The sequence below is a fragment of the Microcebus murinus genome, chromosome 9, assembly GCF_040939455.1.
Source record: "Microcebus murinus isolate Inina chromosome 9, M.murinus_Inina_mat1.0, whole genome shotgun sequence".
NCBI lineage: Eukaryota > Metazoa > Chordata > Mammalia > Primates > Cheirogaleidae > Microcebus > Microcebus murinus.
Window position 1 is genome coordinate 97,010,365 of NC_134112.1, and position 15,950 is coordinate 97,026,314.

The 15,950-nt window shown below is 44.4% G+C and overlaps 1 protein-coding gene across 2 annotated transcripts in view; it reads left to right on the forward strand.

Moving 5' to 3' along the window:
* Positions 1-4,509: 4,509 nt before the first annotated feature.
* Positions 4,510-15,950, forward strand: part of ZNF398 (zinc finger protein 398) — a 37,491-nt gene continuing 26,050 nt past the window's right edge. Inside the window, exons 1-2 of one of the 2 annotated variants that reach the window (XM_012768181.3) lie at positions 4,510-4,817; positions 8,745-9,140. In XM_012768181.3, coding sequence (XP_012623635.3) covers positions 4,794-4,817; positions 8,745-9,140 — 420 coding nt within the window. In that variant the 5' untranslated portion in view covers positions 4,510-4,793. Of the gene's footprint in view, positions 4,818-8,744; positions 9,141-15,950 lie in introns of those variants that run through there. The other variant, XM_012768189.3, reaches the window with a different exon arrangement.

The following is a 15,950-nucleotide window of genomic DNA, read 5'->3' on the forward strand; positions in this document are numbered from 1 at the left end:
TATAACAGAATACCTGAGACTGGGTAATTTATAAGAAAAGAAGTTTATTTTTTACAGTTCTGTAGGCTGGGAAGTGCCAGATCAAGGGCCTGCATCAGGGGAGGGCCTTCTTGCTGGTGGGGACTCTCTGAGGAGTCCTGAGGTGGTGCAGGGCATCACATGGTGAGACTGCCAAATTGGCTTTTATAACAGACCCCACTCCCCTGATAACTAATCCACTGCCTTGATAGCCCAGTAGTCCTTTTCATCTACGAATGGGTTAATCCATCCTTGAGGGCAGAGCCTCATGACCCAGTCACTTCCAAAAGTCCCATCTCTCAACACTGTTGCATTAGGGACCAAGTTTCTAACACATGAACTTTTGGAGGACACATTCAACCATAGCATTAGGTAAATAGAGAAGCATTCTTGGTAGGAAATAAAGGAGAGCTAGGGTAAGAGGAAAAGTAGGATAACAGTAGTAATTTGGGGAAGAGATTTTCTATTATTATTGTCCTTTTTAAAAATTTTTTAATTTTTTTAAATAACAAGACAAAGTTACATCATTTAGGAAATATTTGATTAGGAGATATTTGAATATTCATAACATCTAAATGGGAAACATGCAGAATGAAGGATAAATTAATCAGCAAATATTAATTGAATATCTACTCTATGAAAAGTTGTGATAGATTTTGGGGGAATACAAAATGACTAAAAATAGTTGCTGACCTTAAGGACTTCACCATCAGGTTGTAGACAAATAAGGCACAACTCTATGGAACCAAAACTTTCAAGTGCATAAACTGTGCTAAAAATGCACATTAGCTCCTTGAGGAAAATGCTACTGTATAGGCCAGAATCTGCACTGAATGTTGTAAGGCTGGTGGCAGGCACTCCTCCCCTCCCTAAAGAAAAAAGAGAGACCCACAAAAATAACTGTGAGGCCCAGATAAGTTAAAGAATAATCACTCCCAGATGCCCACCCAGATAAGAAAGGTTTCAGTCCCTGGAGTCTATACCCAAGTTTCTGTTCCTGGATTCTGCAAATACCACCAGCCGCTCCTGTTTTGCAATAACCACCAAATGTCACAGTGAAGATTCCCCAGCTCTTCCCACCAAAAGTCCAAAAGTCCCTAGCTTGGCTCAGACAGTATGAAAACCTTCGTCACTTTCAAACAGGCTCCATTCTCCTGGGACCTGCAAACCTCACCCGGGAGCACTCAATAAAGTCACGTTGTTTGGCCCTACTCTCTCTGTTTCTTTTGCCACCAGAAAACCTTACAAGTGTGTCTGGGAAATATGTTGAGTTAAAAACAACCCCTTTATGCAAATGGTCTTAACATAAGGTGGAATAAAGATAAGCAGTAACAAAAGTCCCAAACATCCACTCAAGAGATTGCACATGTAAACTGACAGTTCTGCTCAATCCCTTCTTCTCATTTACCATCTCTGGGAGGCAGAGGCCCTTGTGGCCCAGCCCTCCTTGCAGAGCCATTAGTCCTCTGGCAGGCCCGTCACACTGCAAGGTCCTCACAGAGGCTCCATTTCTGTCTCTCCGGGACCCATGATTGATTCTGTTGCCTTCACACATTCTCAGCTCTGTGCTATGCTTTCCTGAGTGCTGCTTCTACATAAAAGTACAGAGCTTTTAAAGGGAGAGTTCTCAGCTTCAGGCAATTACTGTGGTTAACTATTCTAATCGCCCCATCTCCACCAAAGACAAAGCTGGTGAACTCAGCCAGCCGCCCACCTCTGGGAGCCACCTGGGGGTTTTAACAAAAGACTTAACCTGCCTCAGGATGCAGGCCAGGATGCAGTTCACAAAAAAAGTGGGAGGAAGTTTTAAAAAGAGAAAATCTTTTCTTTTTTTTTCTCTTTCCAGGCCATTCTCTGTTACAATACTGTATAGTTCCTCTACATCTTCAGTTTTATATTCAGAAATGGGGATAGCTTAAAATGATATAATAGAAAATTACTCGCTGTAAGCAGAAACATTGTAGACCACTTCCACAATTTTTCTACAGCTAACAAATGATGTAATGCACAAGAGATTTTGAGATTGTCTTGCCAGGCACAAGATACTTAAATAAGACAGAATAGCAGTTATTACATCTTTCAAAGGCTGATACTAAAAGGCTTTAATTTTGTAGTTTCCAGACATTACCAACATAGCAAGAGTTATTAATAGCCAATGGCTGCTTGTAGAGAAAGCAGTTGGTCAGAACTTGCTGAATAAATTGATGTGCCTTGATTTTTTATATCATACACGCTGAAAAGATCTTCCTTTGATTCTACTCTAGGGAAGATGCTGAAATTAATGGTTAAGAAAAGCTAAGATGCAGCTAGAAACTGCAATTATTTTGTTAACTCAAAAACCAATTAAATTGCTTCATTGTCATATTTCTTTAAGGACAATTTTTTCTCTAGTGATTTTGATTGCAGCAAGAGCAGTCAAAAATATTAGAAATTATTTTCTTTCTTTCTTTTTTTTTTTGGGAGAACAGAGTCTCACTGTCTTGCCTGGGCTACAGTGCTGTGGCATCAGCCTAGCTCACAGAAACCTCAAACTCCTGGGCTTCAGTGATCCTCCTGCCTCAGCCTCCCAGGTAGCTGGGACTACAGGCATGTGCCACCATGCCAGGCTAATTTTTTCTATTTTTAGTTGTTTGGCTAATTTCTTTTTATTTTTAATAGAGATGGGGTCTCACTATTGTTCAGACTGGTCTCGAACTTCTGAGCTCAAGCAATCCTCCCACCTTGGCCTCTCAGAATGCTAGGATTACAGGTGTCAGCCACCATGCCTGGTCCAGAAATTACAAATTACAAATATGAGTCAGTACAACAATCTTAAATCTGCTTCTGAAAATATTGTGCCTCTTCTTTAAACAATACATAAAACTTCAGTCAGTGAAATTGCTTCATGAAATGCTGTCACCACATAAAAAAAATCTTTTAAGGCCAGGAATTAAATAGGAGAAAAGACTTACCTTAATGAGTTCCTACTGGAGGAAGGAACATGTAATAAATTTGTGGTAATATTACCTATATTATACAGGTGGTACTTGTAAGGTTTTCTGGCAGGTAAAGAAGCAGACAGAGATAGACAGTGAGGCCAAACAACGTGGCTTTATTGAGTGCTCCCGGGGGAGGTTCGTGGGTCCCAAGGAGGGGGGGGAGAAGTTGTGGCCCTTTGAAAGGGATGAGGGCTTTTATATTGTTTGAGGTGGCCCGCAGACTTTTGGCGGGAAGAGCTGGGGATTTTCCACTCTGACCTTCGGCAGTTATTGAGAAATAGGAGGGGCTGGGCTGGCGGTATTTGTGGAATCCAGGAACCGAAACTGTCTTATCTGAGTGTACATCCAGGTGTGGTAGTTTACAGCAGAGCCTGGCAGTTGTCCTTGGTGGGTCTGGTCTCATGAGCCTTTTCTTTTTGATCTAGGGAGGGAGGGGAGCCCTGCCACCAGCCTTACAGTGCTGGCCTTGCTGCTCCATTGAGCTCAGTTGAAAGTGTCTTATTCAGTAATGAAAATATCCCTTTTAATAGCCTAACAAGGCCTAACTTTAAAATTTTAACTACTACATTTAAAATAAAATTATAAAACTAAATTTCCTTTCCAAGGAAATCTGGATTGTTTTTCTTCATAACTGGTCATATTGTGACTCAGAGAATGGCAATTTTAACTATCAAACATCCACCATTTGATCAAAATGTATATGCAGGTAGACCTCAAATTACATACTGCACATGCAGCTACAGTCTAAGACCAAATTAGCACGCTCAAGAGCTGTTGTTCCAACAGTATGATTCTCATATTTTTGTGATTTACAGACATTTGTACCATTGTGGGCATTGACTTGATTCCTTTGTTGAAATACAGGTTTGGCAGGCTTTGACTCATGCATGCTTGAAATGCACACGGTGCTGGAAAACCAGGAGCATGTGGCTATCTTACTGTAACACTCTCTTGACCTGAAACACTGAACCTCCACAGATGGCACCTTCTTTTCGCCTTTCCATTAGTCCAGACCCAACTAACCAGAACTTCAAGCTTGACTTCTGCTGCCCTTAAGAATTCCACGTCCAGACCAGGCCCTAGAGAGGCAATAATCCGAGCCATAAGGGAGACGTAGAGAAGTATTAGGTCCCAACGCCGGCTGCTGGGGATGTGAGCAGCTTCAGCTTGGCGGCCACGCTTTTAACTTCTGCAAATGCCGCATGTCTCCTTCATCACTCATTTGTGCCTCATTCTAATCCACAGGCTCTGCACTCTGCCCATCCAGCAGAAGCGCTTCCCTTCAAGGCGGTGCCGTCTAATTGGGCCTCCATGAAGAAATCGCTCCCAGCACGCACCCCGCTTTGTAGCGGGCCTAAACTACCACTTGCGCAGGCTGCTCCAGGGTGAGAAAACAGAACACACGTGGGCCAGGTCCTCCAAGGCTCCCTGCGCGCAGCCGACCAGCCGCAGGGCCGGCAGGGGGCGCGCTGGCCGGTGCGGGCGGGCGGCGCCAGCCTGCGGCGGGTCTAGGCCGGCGCCGTTCCGGGTGCACTCGCTGCCCACGGAGCGCCAGAGGAGGGGTCGCTGCGGGCCGAGCGCCGCGGAGCCTGCTTCGCCGCCCCAGCTCTAGCCGGCCGGCAGTCCGCCTCGCGCCTCTGCTGCATCCCGAAGCCCGACGGCCGAGCGAGCCCCGTCAGTGCGGGAAGGCAGGGCCGGGCGGGTGCCGCCCGCCGAGAGGACCGGGCGGTCGGGCCTGCGCGGTTCAGCGTTCTGTGGCGGCGACTGTCTCCGGGCCGGGCCGGACAGCGCAGGGCCATGGCTGAGGCAACCCCAGCTCCGGTAAGGGCGGCCCGCGCGCCAGTGCCGCGAGCCCGGAAGGGTGTCCGCGACCCAGACCCCGAGGGAGATAAGAGGGCGGGCGGGCCGTCTGGGAGCGGCGTCCTCCTCAGGGGTCCCCGGGCCACGTCGCCTGTCGCCCAGGGCTCTGCGGCTGCAGCGTGCCGCAGGGGACCCAGCGGGTGGGTGTGAAACCGCCCTCTGGGGACACCGGACTGGAACGCGGGTCTGCGAGGACTCGCTCACCCCCTGCGTCCCCGGGGGTGAGGCCCAGGGACCCCCCGACCCCGCATCGGGAGCGTTTAAGCGTTTAAGCCAAGAGGGGCTGGCCCGCTGCGTGGCAGCCCACGACGGCTTGCCAGAAGCTGGGAAGCGGGGTTGGGCTGGTTTTGTAATCTGTCAGCCATTCTCCCAGCTGTGGGAGCTGTCGTCACCAAATCCTCAGTGCGGCGACCTGGGCGCCGGCGCGGTGGAATTTAGGCGCATTAAGGCGTCCTCTCGCCAGACTGTGACGACCGGCTCCCCGGTGCCGGCTGCCTGGCAGCGCGCGACGCGCGGGTGGCCCTCCGCAAACGCGTGCGGAATGAATGACTGGTGCGGGCTCCGAGGGTGGGATCGGCGGAGCGCGCGTTCGTGCTTCCAGCGAGTGTTTACGGAAGGCCCGCAAGGGGCCCAGCAGTGGCCAGTTGCCAGGGCGACCGAGACGTCGCTGCGCACGACCGTAGAATGCGGAGGAAACGGCCAAGTGAAAGACTGAAAGGCGTTCCTGGGCTTTGCCACCTGAGAAACCTTTGGTTACCTCAAGGAGAGCCATTGTAGTGGTCAGGAGCCAGACTGGCCCACCGAGGGGTGACTGCACTGTGAGGAAAGGAAGAGGAGGAAAAAGAGCAGCAGCAGCAGTGGGGTGGAACAGGGCAGGGGGTTGCCTTCTCTATTCTTGGACTTATTTTTCCTTTTCCCAATTTTATTTTGTGAGGTGGTAGAGATGATCATGTGCCTGTGCCAGCCCTGTCCAATAGAAATATAAGGGAAGCCATATACATAACTTTAAATTCTGTAGCAGCCATGTTTAAGAAGTAAAAAGCAGCTTAGTGCAGGGGTGAGCTCCTGCCTTCCTAGCTAATCAGGAGGCGGAAGGATTGCTTGAACCCAGGAATTCAGCCCAGCCTAGGCAACATAGCCAGACCCTATTTCTTAAGTAAAAGTTAAAAAGTTAAAAGAAATAGACGAAATTAATCTTAACGATATGTTTTACTTAACCCAATATGTGCAAAATATTATTTCAACATGTAATCAATTTTAAAAATTAATGAGATTTTACTTTTTTTTTTTTTTTTTGAGACAGAGTCTCACTCTGTTGCCCGGGCTAGAGTGCCGTGGCATCAGCCTAGCTTCAGCAACCTCAAACTCCTGGGCTCGAGCGATCCTTCTGCCTCAGCCTCCCGAGTAGCTGGGACTACAGGCATGCGCCACCCTGCCTGGCTAATTTTTTCCATATGTATTTTTTTAGTTGGCCAATTAATTTCTTTTTTTTTTTTTTTTTTAGTAGAGATGGGGTCTTGCTCTTGCTCAGGCTGGTTTAGAACTCCTGATCTTGAGCTATCCTCCCCACTCGGCCTCCCAGAGTGCTAGGATTACAGCCGTGAGCCACCCTAGATTTTACTTTTTTATACTAAGACTGGAAATCTGTGTATTTTATACTCATAGCACATGTTAATTGAAATAACTATATGTCAGGTGCTCAATGGTAGTCACTACCATATTGAACAGTGCAAGTCAATCTTATGGAGAAGAATCAGGAGAGATTGACACATTGATTATAGAAAAAGGAATGATGTACCCAAAAGGTGGAAGGGGTCGGTATTCAGGGCATAAGTGGAGGGATTAGCTTTAAATAGGATGAAACATTTTCTCTTGGGAAGGAAAGAAGAAAACATGGCTTAAGTTACTAATACTGTAAGTTTGAAGTAGGAAGGAGTATGAAGAAAGAGAGGAAGTTCAGAGAGTTTAGTTCTAATTAATTTTCTTCTTCAAAGTAGTCAGCCATGTCCTCTCTTCTGAGAGTGAGGGGGCTGCTAATGGACAGAAGTCTTACTACTCTGTGAGCTCCCTGAGTCAGCTGCAGCATCACCTGGGAGCTTGTTAAAAATGCAGAATCTCACTTTTCCTTCCAGATTTACTGAATCAAAATCTGCATTTTAACAAGATGCCCAAATTATTCTTATGCACATTAGTTTGAGACTCCCGCTGTACTGAAGGTTGAAGGAGCATGCTGAGCATTTGTCTCAGCCACTTTATAGAATGGGAAAAGAAGCACAGAGGGCACCAGGCATTTTTGAGGTCCCCACTGAGCTCAGAGACCATTGGTGTGTGGTGGCGGTAGTTTACCTGGTTGTGTGATTTCCTCTAGTCGGGCTTGCTAGACTGCTTACAGGAATGGAGGAGAACAAGTGGACTTATTCAAGGCTGGAGGTTAGCTGAGGCAGAAAGACTTGCATGAATGTGGGGACAGTGGCAAGTTGAAAGTGGCTGAAATGATCAACTGGAAAAGAAAGCAAAGTCAGGAATGGGCAGATAGACCAGGAGCAAATGGAATGGCCAAAGGACCAGATTTATTAATGGGATTACAGACCAGAGGAAATAAGAATGAAATTGTGACCAGACAGTAGTTTATCAAGTTCATAGAGTTAGAAGGCTTTGTAGAGGTCATCATACTCCAACCTCCTATTTGTTTGTAGGAATTTCTTCCTTTTATACAATTCTTTGTTTCAAAGTACATTCAGTGATGGAGCAACCTGTTATTTTCTTAGAAAGATCAAGTTCAAAAATTATTTATTAGCTGAGTGTGGTGACGCATGCCTGTAATCCCAGCTACTCAGGAGGCTGAGGTGGAAAGATCTCTTGAGCCAAAGAGTTTGAGGCCAGCCTGGGGAACATAGAAATGCCCATCTCTTGGGAAAAATATATATTGTGTCCAAAGTTTGCCTGCCTTAAAATTTCTGTATGTTGGTTCTAGTTTTGCCCTCTGGAATAAAACAATATAAGATTAAGTAAGTCTGTTCTGCCTTCTGTTTTATAACCCTCAAGTATTTGAAAACAACTGTCATGATTTCTCCAGATTCAAGATTCTCAGCTTATTTAATCATGAGTGAGTGTTGTGGTTATGGTTTGTAAACAGGGTGTGAGCAGGACCAGAGCATAAGTCTATATGGGATTTATCAGAGGGCATTGACTTTATAGTGAAACCTGGAAAGGATCTTTGGGCACATTTGCCTTTTCCAAAGATAGAAGATGCAGCAGCAACCTGAGCCTCTGGGCCTTATGTTAGAGGAAATATACCAGACTACTTCTTAAAGAACAAATTTCGGACAGGCGTGGTGGCTCATGCCTGTAATCCTAGCACTCTGGGAGGCCAGGGTGGGCAGATTGCTGTAGGTCAGGAGTTTGAAACCAGCCTGAGCAAGAATGAGACCTTGTCTCTACTAAAAATAGAAAGAAATGAATTGGCCAACGAAAAATATATAGAAAAAATTAGCCGGGCATGGTGGCACATGCCTGTAGTCCCAGCTACTTGGGAGGCTGAGGCAGAATGATCGCTTGAGCCCAGGAGTTTGAGGTTGCTGTGGGTTAGGCTGACGCCATGGTACTCTAGCCAGGGCAACAGAGCAAGACTCTGTCTCAAAAATAAATAAATAAATAACAAATTTCTTTCATTCTCTGTGTTACCGAATCTATCTGTGAATCATCAAAGCGGTTCTCTTGGCTATTGATGCCAATGAGCTCCAGAAAGATGAGGCATTTGCAGGCAGTACTAAAATTATACTCATATTAATCTCAGCTAGACAGTTAAGCAATCCAGTTAAGCAATAATTAGGAGTTAGGGTTCTTTCTAACACTCAATGTCTTGTTCCATCTCTCCACTGCACACAGACTTCTGAATGGGACTCCGAGTGCCTTACATCCCTACAGCCGATTCCTCTTCCTACACCCCCAGCAGCAAATGAGGCACACCTGCAGACAGCAGCCATCTCCCTGTGGACAGTGGTGGCCGCCGTGCAGGCAATAGAGAGGAAGGTGGAGGTCCACAGCCGGCGACTCCTGCACCTAGAAGGCCGGACAGGGACTGCAGAGAAGAAACTAGCCAGCTGTGAAAAGACAGTGACCGAGCTTGGGAACCAGCTGGAGGGCAAGTGGGCTGTGCTGGGGACCCTGCTGCAGGAGTACGGGCTGCTGCAGAGGCGGCTGGAGAACTTGGAGAACCTGTTGCGCAACAGGAACTTCTGGATCCTGCGGCTGCCCCCAGGTATTAAGGGAGATATCCCCAAGGTAATACCTTCACTTCTAAATGTCAGATGGTACCACTAGACCTTACACTAGCAGTTGAGGATAGTTTGGGTCAATCGGTTACTTAGATATTTTATCTCTTTTTAAAATTTCTTAAAATGTCTTAGGCCGAAGGATTCCTGAAAACGTTTTATGTTTATTTGAGAAGAATTTTGTGTTAAATTTAGTGCCCATTTAGAATGTCAAGCTTCAGGTTGGAAAATCCTTTTGTTTTTTTTGAGACAGAGTCTCACTCTTGTAAATGGAAAAAAGCCAAACTCTGTAAAATAATTTTAAAGAGATTTATTTGGAGCCAAATTTGAGGACCATGACCTGGAGCTACTGCCAAGAGGCCTTGGGCAAGTGGACTCGCTGTGGCTGGGTTACAGTTTGGTTTTTATACATTTCAGGGAGGCAGGGGTTACAGGTAAAGTCATAAATCAATATGTGGGAGGCATACATTGGTTTGGCCCAAAAAGGTGGGACATCTTGAGGGAGTGGGCTTACAGGTTATAGGTGGGTTTAAAAATTCTTTGGATTGTGGCTTGGAATGTTTAACAAAAGAAGCTGTTATCATAGATAAGTCATCTGACTTAGATTTGTTGTGTAAATTGAGGACCTGCAGGTTTGTCTTGCATACCTTTAGGCCTGTTAATGGGTTACAAAGGAAGTCCTCAAGAAGGGAGGGGGGCATCATGAGGCCTGTCTGACCTCCCTCCTCCTGGCAAATAATTTAGTTTTAGGATATTCCTTTGGCCATGAGGGAGTCCATTCAGTCAGCTGGTGGGGATTGAGCCTTAAAATTTTACTTCAGTTCACACTCTGTTGCCTGGGCTAGATTGCTGTGGCATCAGCCTAGCTCACAGCAACCTCAAACTCCTGGGCTCAAGCCATCTTCCTGCCTCAGCCTCCCAAGTAGCTGGGACTATAGGCATGCACCACCATGCCCGGCTAATTTTTTATATATTTATGTATTTTTAGTTGTCCAGCTAATTTCTTTCTATTTTTTTAGTAGAGATGGGGTCTCACTCTTGCTCAGGCTGGTCTCGAACTCCTGAGCTCAAACGATCCACCTGCCTCAGCCTCCCAGAGTGCTAGGATTACAGGTGTGAGCCACCATGCCCAGCCAGATTGGAAAATTTTTTCCAGACTAAAGTTGGCGATCTGGTATATGGATTTTTTTTCTCTTTTGGTTTCTTCTACCCATTGCCCATGAGTCCCTTCTTTGTTAACCTGTTTGCCAGAATCTTGGTGAGGAAATTAAGCTAAATATATGAATCAGTTGATTTGAATTTGTTGGCAATTCTGATGAAAAAGAGGGAGGATGAGGTAAGGGATGTATAGTCTAATAGTTAATATCAGGGTTTGGGATTTTCCAGGGGTCCAGGATTGATGTAAATCCTGTCCTTTAACATCCTTTATAGAAGAAGTGTGCTGGGATGCTAGGGCCCTGTCCTTTTGGAGAAAATAGCTCATAAAACAAAAGAAAGTAAACATTGTTCTAAAACTATGGAAGACAGCCTTGAGGCAGCTGGTTTTCAAGCATGCCTATTTATTTACTCATTTATTCAACAATCATTTCTCAAATACTTACTATTTGCTTGATCTATACCCTGAGAGCATAGCAGTGACCACAGAGGCTCCTCTGGAGCTTAAATTTTTGTGGGGAAAGAAAGATAATATAAACATACAAAAAATACATCTAAATTCTTTATAAAAATAAAGTGCCATCTAGTGATCTACTTTCATTTGGATGTCAGAGAATGTCTCCTAAAGGAGCTAAAATTGAAGCTAAGACTGAAAGATGGTGTTGAACTCCACTGTAATAAAATTTGAGGAAGAACTTTCCAGGCAGAAAGAATAGCTAGTGCAAAGTGTCTGAGGCATAGATTTGGACCACTGAGGAAAAGGAAAAAGGCCAGTTAGTTGGTATATGTGGGTGAATAGGAGCATGACTGGAGAAATGGGTAGAGTGTCAGATCTTCTAGGTCAGTGTTTTTCAGCCCTGTCTGTACATAAGAATCACCTGGTGGGCTTTTTTCCCCCCAGCATATTCTGGGGGTTGCATGTTTAGGTTGCATATATTGCCTGTGCCCTGTGGTGGGCTTTTAAAATTTTGATGGGCATCACAGCTACAGATTCTGACTTAACAGGTATAGGATAGAGCATAAGCATGAATCATTTTTAAAGCTCCATACATGATTCTAATATGTGACTAGGGTTGTGAACCACTGATGTAGGGCATTTAAGACTCAGAAAAGGAATTTCAATTTTCAACTTACATGTAATGAGAAGGAATTGGATGGTCTTAAGCAGAGGAATCATATTTGGTTTATATTCGAAAGAATCACTTTGGCTGCTTTGTGGAGAATGGATCATGGGGGCAAGAACAGAAGCAGGGGAAATAAAGAGGCAGCTGTAATAGGAGGGATGAGAGTGGCTTGGATGAGTTCGCAGCAGTGGAGATGGAGAGGAGTGGACAGATGTAGGATGTTCTGATGATAGCGTTGACAGCCGGACTTACTAAAAGGAATTAGGAAATGAGGAATTAAGAACAACAATAATAAATTTACTGTGTGGTAATTTAGGTAGAACTTACTGTTCTAGGTGGTTTGCTTATTTTAAGGCATATAATTGTCATAAGAACCCTAACTTGCCCAGGATCATATAGTTACTTAAAATAAATGAGGCATGTTTGAACCCATTTGGCTCCAAAGCATACACTCTTTTTTTTTTTTTTTTTGAGACAGAATCTCGCTTTCTTGCCTAGGCTAGAGTGAGTGCCATGGCGTCAGCCTAGCTCACAGCAACCTCAAACTCCTGGGCTCAAGCGATCCTCCTGCCTCAGCCTCCCGAGTAGCCGGGACTACAGGCACAAGCCACCATGCCGGGCTGATTTTTATATATATATATATATTAGTTGGCCAATTAATTTCTTTCTATTTTTATGGTAGAGACGGGGTCTCGCTCAGGCTGGTTTTGAACTCCTGACCTTGAGCAATCCGCCCGCCTCGGCCTCCGGGCCTAAAGCATACACTCTTAACCACCTGTGTTTACTGACTCTTAGGCTCTTGGCTTGAAGAACTGGATAGACGGTGCTGGCATTTGCTCCAGGGGAATACCTTGGGGAAGTGTGGTGTGAGGGTATAAGGTCCAGGTGTGACCTAGTGCACATGGGTTTTGAGAAAGATTTCTCCAGACAAAGAGTAGGCTAGAAAGAAGATGTTTATTTTTTATTTATTTATTTTTTTTAAGCCATACGAATTGCTGTAAGAAGATGTTTATTTTACTTTTCCGAGGCAGAAAAGGGCCAACACTGAAGCAAAGGAGGTAGAGAATGTTGGCAGAATCAGATACTCAGACTTTTTTTTAGGAGGTGAAGGTTTATAGCTGTAGCCAAATGAACAGAGCACTGTGAAACTGCTGCATCTGCTCCTGTCTTTCTTCTTGGTAGCAAGATGTCAAAGTCCAAGAGTTGGCTCTCCTGACTTTCCTTGGAGAAGGAATTACCTCAGGAGATGTGACTTTGCCCTCCAGGAGATATGGCTGAGGCCTGAAGCCTGCATCCCACTGTTCACTCAGGAATTCTTGTAAAAACCGATCCTCAAAAGCAATTTTAAGAGAGAAAGATTTACATCTCTTTTCTGTCTGTTCAGCTCTTTCAGAAGTTGTACAAAACAGAACTCCTGCAGTGTGCCTGTTAGTGAGAGAATGCATAGGATTGATCTTTAACTGTTACTAGGAAATAGTGCGATTAGATATTTTCTTGTTGATTTTTGCAAGGCTGCCCCTTTCATGTGGACTTAGGGATGGGGAATGAGGAGTTCTCCTTTGGCAGTGTTAGGTTTGAGATGCCTCTGATACATTCAGGAGAGATATTAAGTCGACTCTGAAGCTCAAGAGCAGAGGGAAATATTTGGGAGTCACTGACAGAGAGATGGTATAGTAAGTCATGAGACTGGAGGGGATTATCTGGAGAGAAAGTGGATAAGCGAGAGAAAGAGTCCAAGGATCAAGCTCCGGGGTAGGAGGGCCAGCAGAGGAAACTAAGGAGAGGCCACCTGAGGTAGGGAAAAAAACAAACATGTAAGTGTGTGGTGTCACGGGGCCAATGAGAAAAAAGCAGCTCAAGGAGAGAGTTTGGGTTAAATATTTTACTAAGAGGTCTAGAGGTGAGGATGGTGAGGATGGTGAGTATGATTTGGTGACATAGACGTCACTGGTGACCTTGACAAGAATTGTTTTCCTGGAGTGGTGGAGATAGAAGGCTGGGCTGAGCAGGTGGAAGAGAGACAGTGGAGAGAGTGATGGTAAAAAACTCTTTCAGGTTTTCTGAGGGGGCAAAGGATGAGGAAGTAGCTGGGAGGGATATTGGAGTCAGCTTCTCATGGAGAACCTGATCCCTGGAATGTTTTATTTGTGTATCTGGAGCTCCTCTGTAAGTTCTTTGAGATAATTTAAATTTTGTATTTATATGTCCAAAAATGAATAAATAAATTTCTTATTATAAGAAAATCAGCAAAGATAAGTTAAAGTTATTATCTTACCTGGATAAGTGGATAACATTTAAATTCTCCATCTTAGACTCCAAAATCATATATAATATGCTGTGATGTCTCTTAAAGATTCCTTAATGAGATTAAAATGCATTTTAATTCTAGTCAAAATGTATTGAAGATTGACTGAATTGAAATATAGTAAATATTAAACTTTTATGTCCTTGACTTTATTTTTCAGCCCTTACATTTGAATGCCAAATTTCAGGTCCAAAATAATTTTTCCCTCAAAAAACATTTTTTTAAAATTTTGAGATGAGGTCTCACTATGTTGCTCAGACTGATCACAAACTCCTGGTCTCAAGCAATCCTCCCTCCTTGGCCTCCCTAAGTGCTGGGATTATAGGCCTGAGCCACTGAACCCAGCCTATGAATGATCAGCTTTTTTAGCTTCCATATATGAGTGAAAACATACAGTGTTTAGCTGTCTGGTCCTGGCTTATTTCATTAAACATGATGTCCTTCAGATTCATCCATGTTGCTGTGAATGGCAGGATTTTATTTATTGTGACTAAATAGTATTCTATTGTGTATATGTACCACACTTTTATCCATTCATCTTTTGATGGACATTTAGGTTTATTCCATATTTTGGCTATTGTGAATAATGCTGCTATGAACATGGAGTACGGATATCTCTTCAAAATACTGATTTCCTTTCATTTGGGTATATATCCAGTAGTGGGATTGCTGGAAACTATGATAGTTCTATTTTTAGTTTTTTTAAGGAACCACCATACTATTTTTCATAATGGATGTATTAATTTATATTCCCACCAACAATATATCAGAGTTCCCCTTTCTCTGCATTCTCACCAGCATTTGTCATTTTTTGCCTTTCTTGCCTTTTTTTTTTTTGAGACAGAGTCTCACTTTGTTGCCCAGGCTAGAGTGAGTGCCATGGCGTCAGCCTGGCTCACAGCAACCTCAAACTCCTGGGCTCAAGCAATCCTCCTGCCTCAGCCTCCCGAGTAGCTGGGACTACAGGCATGCGCCACCATGCCCGGCTAATTTTTTCTGTATATATTAGTTGGCCAATTAATTTCTTTCTATTTATAGTAGAGACAGGGTCTCGCTCTTGCTCAGGCTGGTTTCGAACTCCTGACCTTGAGCAATCTGCCCGCCTCGGCCTCCCAGAGTGCTAGGATTACAGGCATGAGCCACCTCGCCAGGCCTATTTGCCCATTTTTTAATTGGGTTGCTTTTGCTGTTGTGTTTCTTATATATTCTAGATATTAATCCCTTGTTGGATGAATAGTTTACAATTGTTTTCTCCCATTCTTCAGGTTGTCTCTTCACTTGTTTGTTTCCCTTGCTGTGCAGAAGCTTTTTAGTTTGATATAATCCCATTTGTCTATTTTTGCTAATTTTTATTTTAACAATTATATATTTAATTTTTAACAATATTTATTTTCTACTTTTTAAAAATTATTTATTTATTTATTTATTTGAGACAGAGTCTCACTTTGTTGCCCAGGCTAGTGAGTGCCGTGGCGTCAGCCTAGCTCACAGCAACCTCAATCTCCTGGGCTCAAGTGATCCTCCTGCCTCAGCCTCCCGAGTAGCTGGGACTACAGGCATGCGCCACCATGCCTGGCTAATTTTTTGTATATATATTTTTAGTTGGTCAATTAATTTATTTCTATTTTTGGTAGAGACGAGGTCTCGCTCAGCCTGGTTCGAACTCCTGACCTTGAGCAATCCGCCCGCCTCGGCCTCCCAAAGTGCTAGGATTACAGGCATGAGCCACCACGCCCAGCCTATTTTCTACTTTTTAATTAAAGAAAAATTTTTCCCCATAACATGTGTAGCAGGATTATTTTTTTTTTTTTATTTTTATTTTTTTTTTGAGACAGAGTCTCGCTTTGTTGCCTAGGCTAGAGTGAGTGCCGTGGCGTCAGCCTAGCTCACAGCAACCTCAAACTCCTGGGCTCAAGCAATCCTGCTGCCTCAGCCTCCCAAGTAGCTGGGACTACAGGCATGTGCCACCATGCCCAGCTAATATTTTTCTATATATATTAGTTGGCCAATTAGTTTCTTTCTATTTATAGTAGAGACGGGGTCTCGCTCTTGCTCAGGCTGGTTTCGAACTCCTGACCTCGAGCAATCCGCCCGCCTCGGCCTCCCAGAGAGCTAGGATTACAGGCGTGAGCCACCGCGCCCGGCCAGATTATTTTTTTTTTCTAAGAGACAGTGTCTCACTCTATCACCCCAGCTGGAGTACAGGGGTGTTTCATAGCTCACTGCAGCCTCAAAC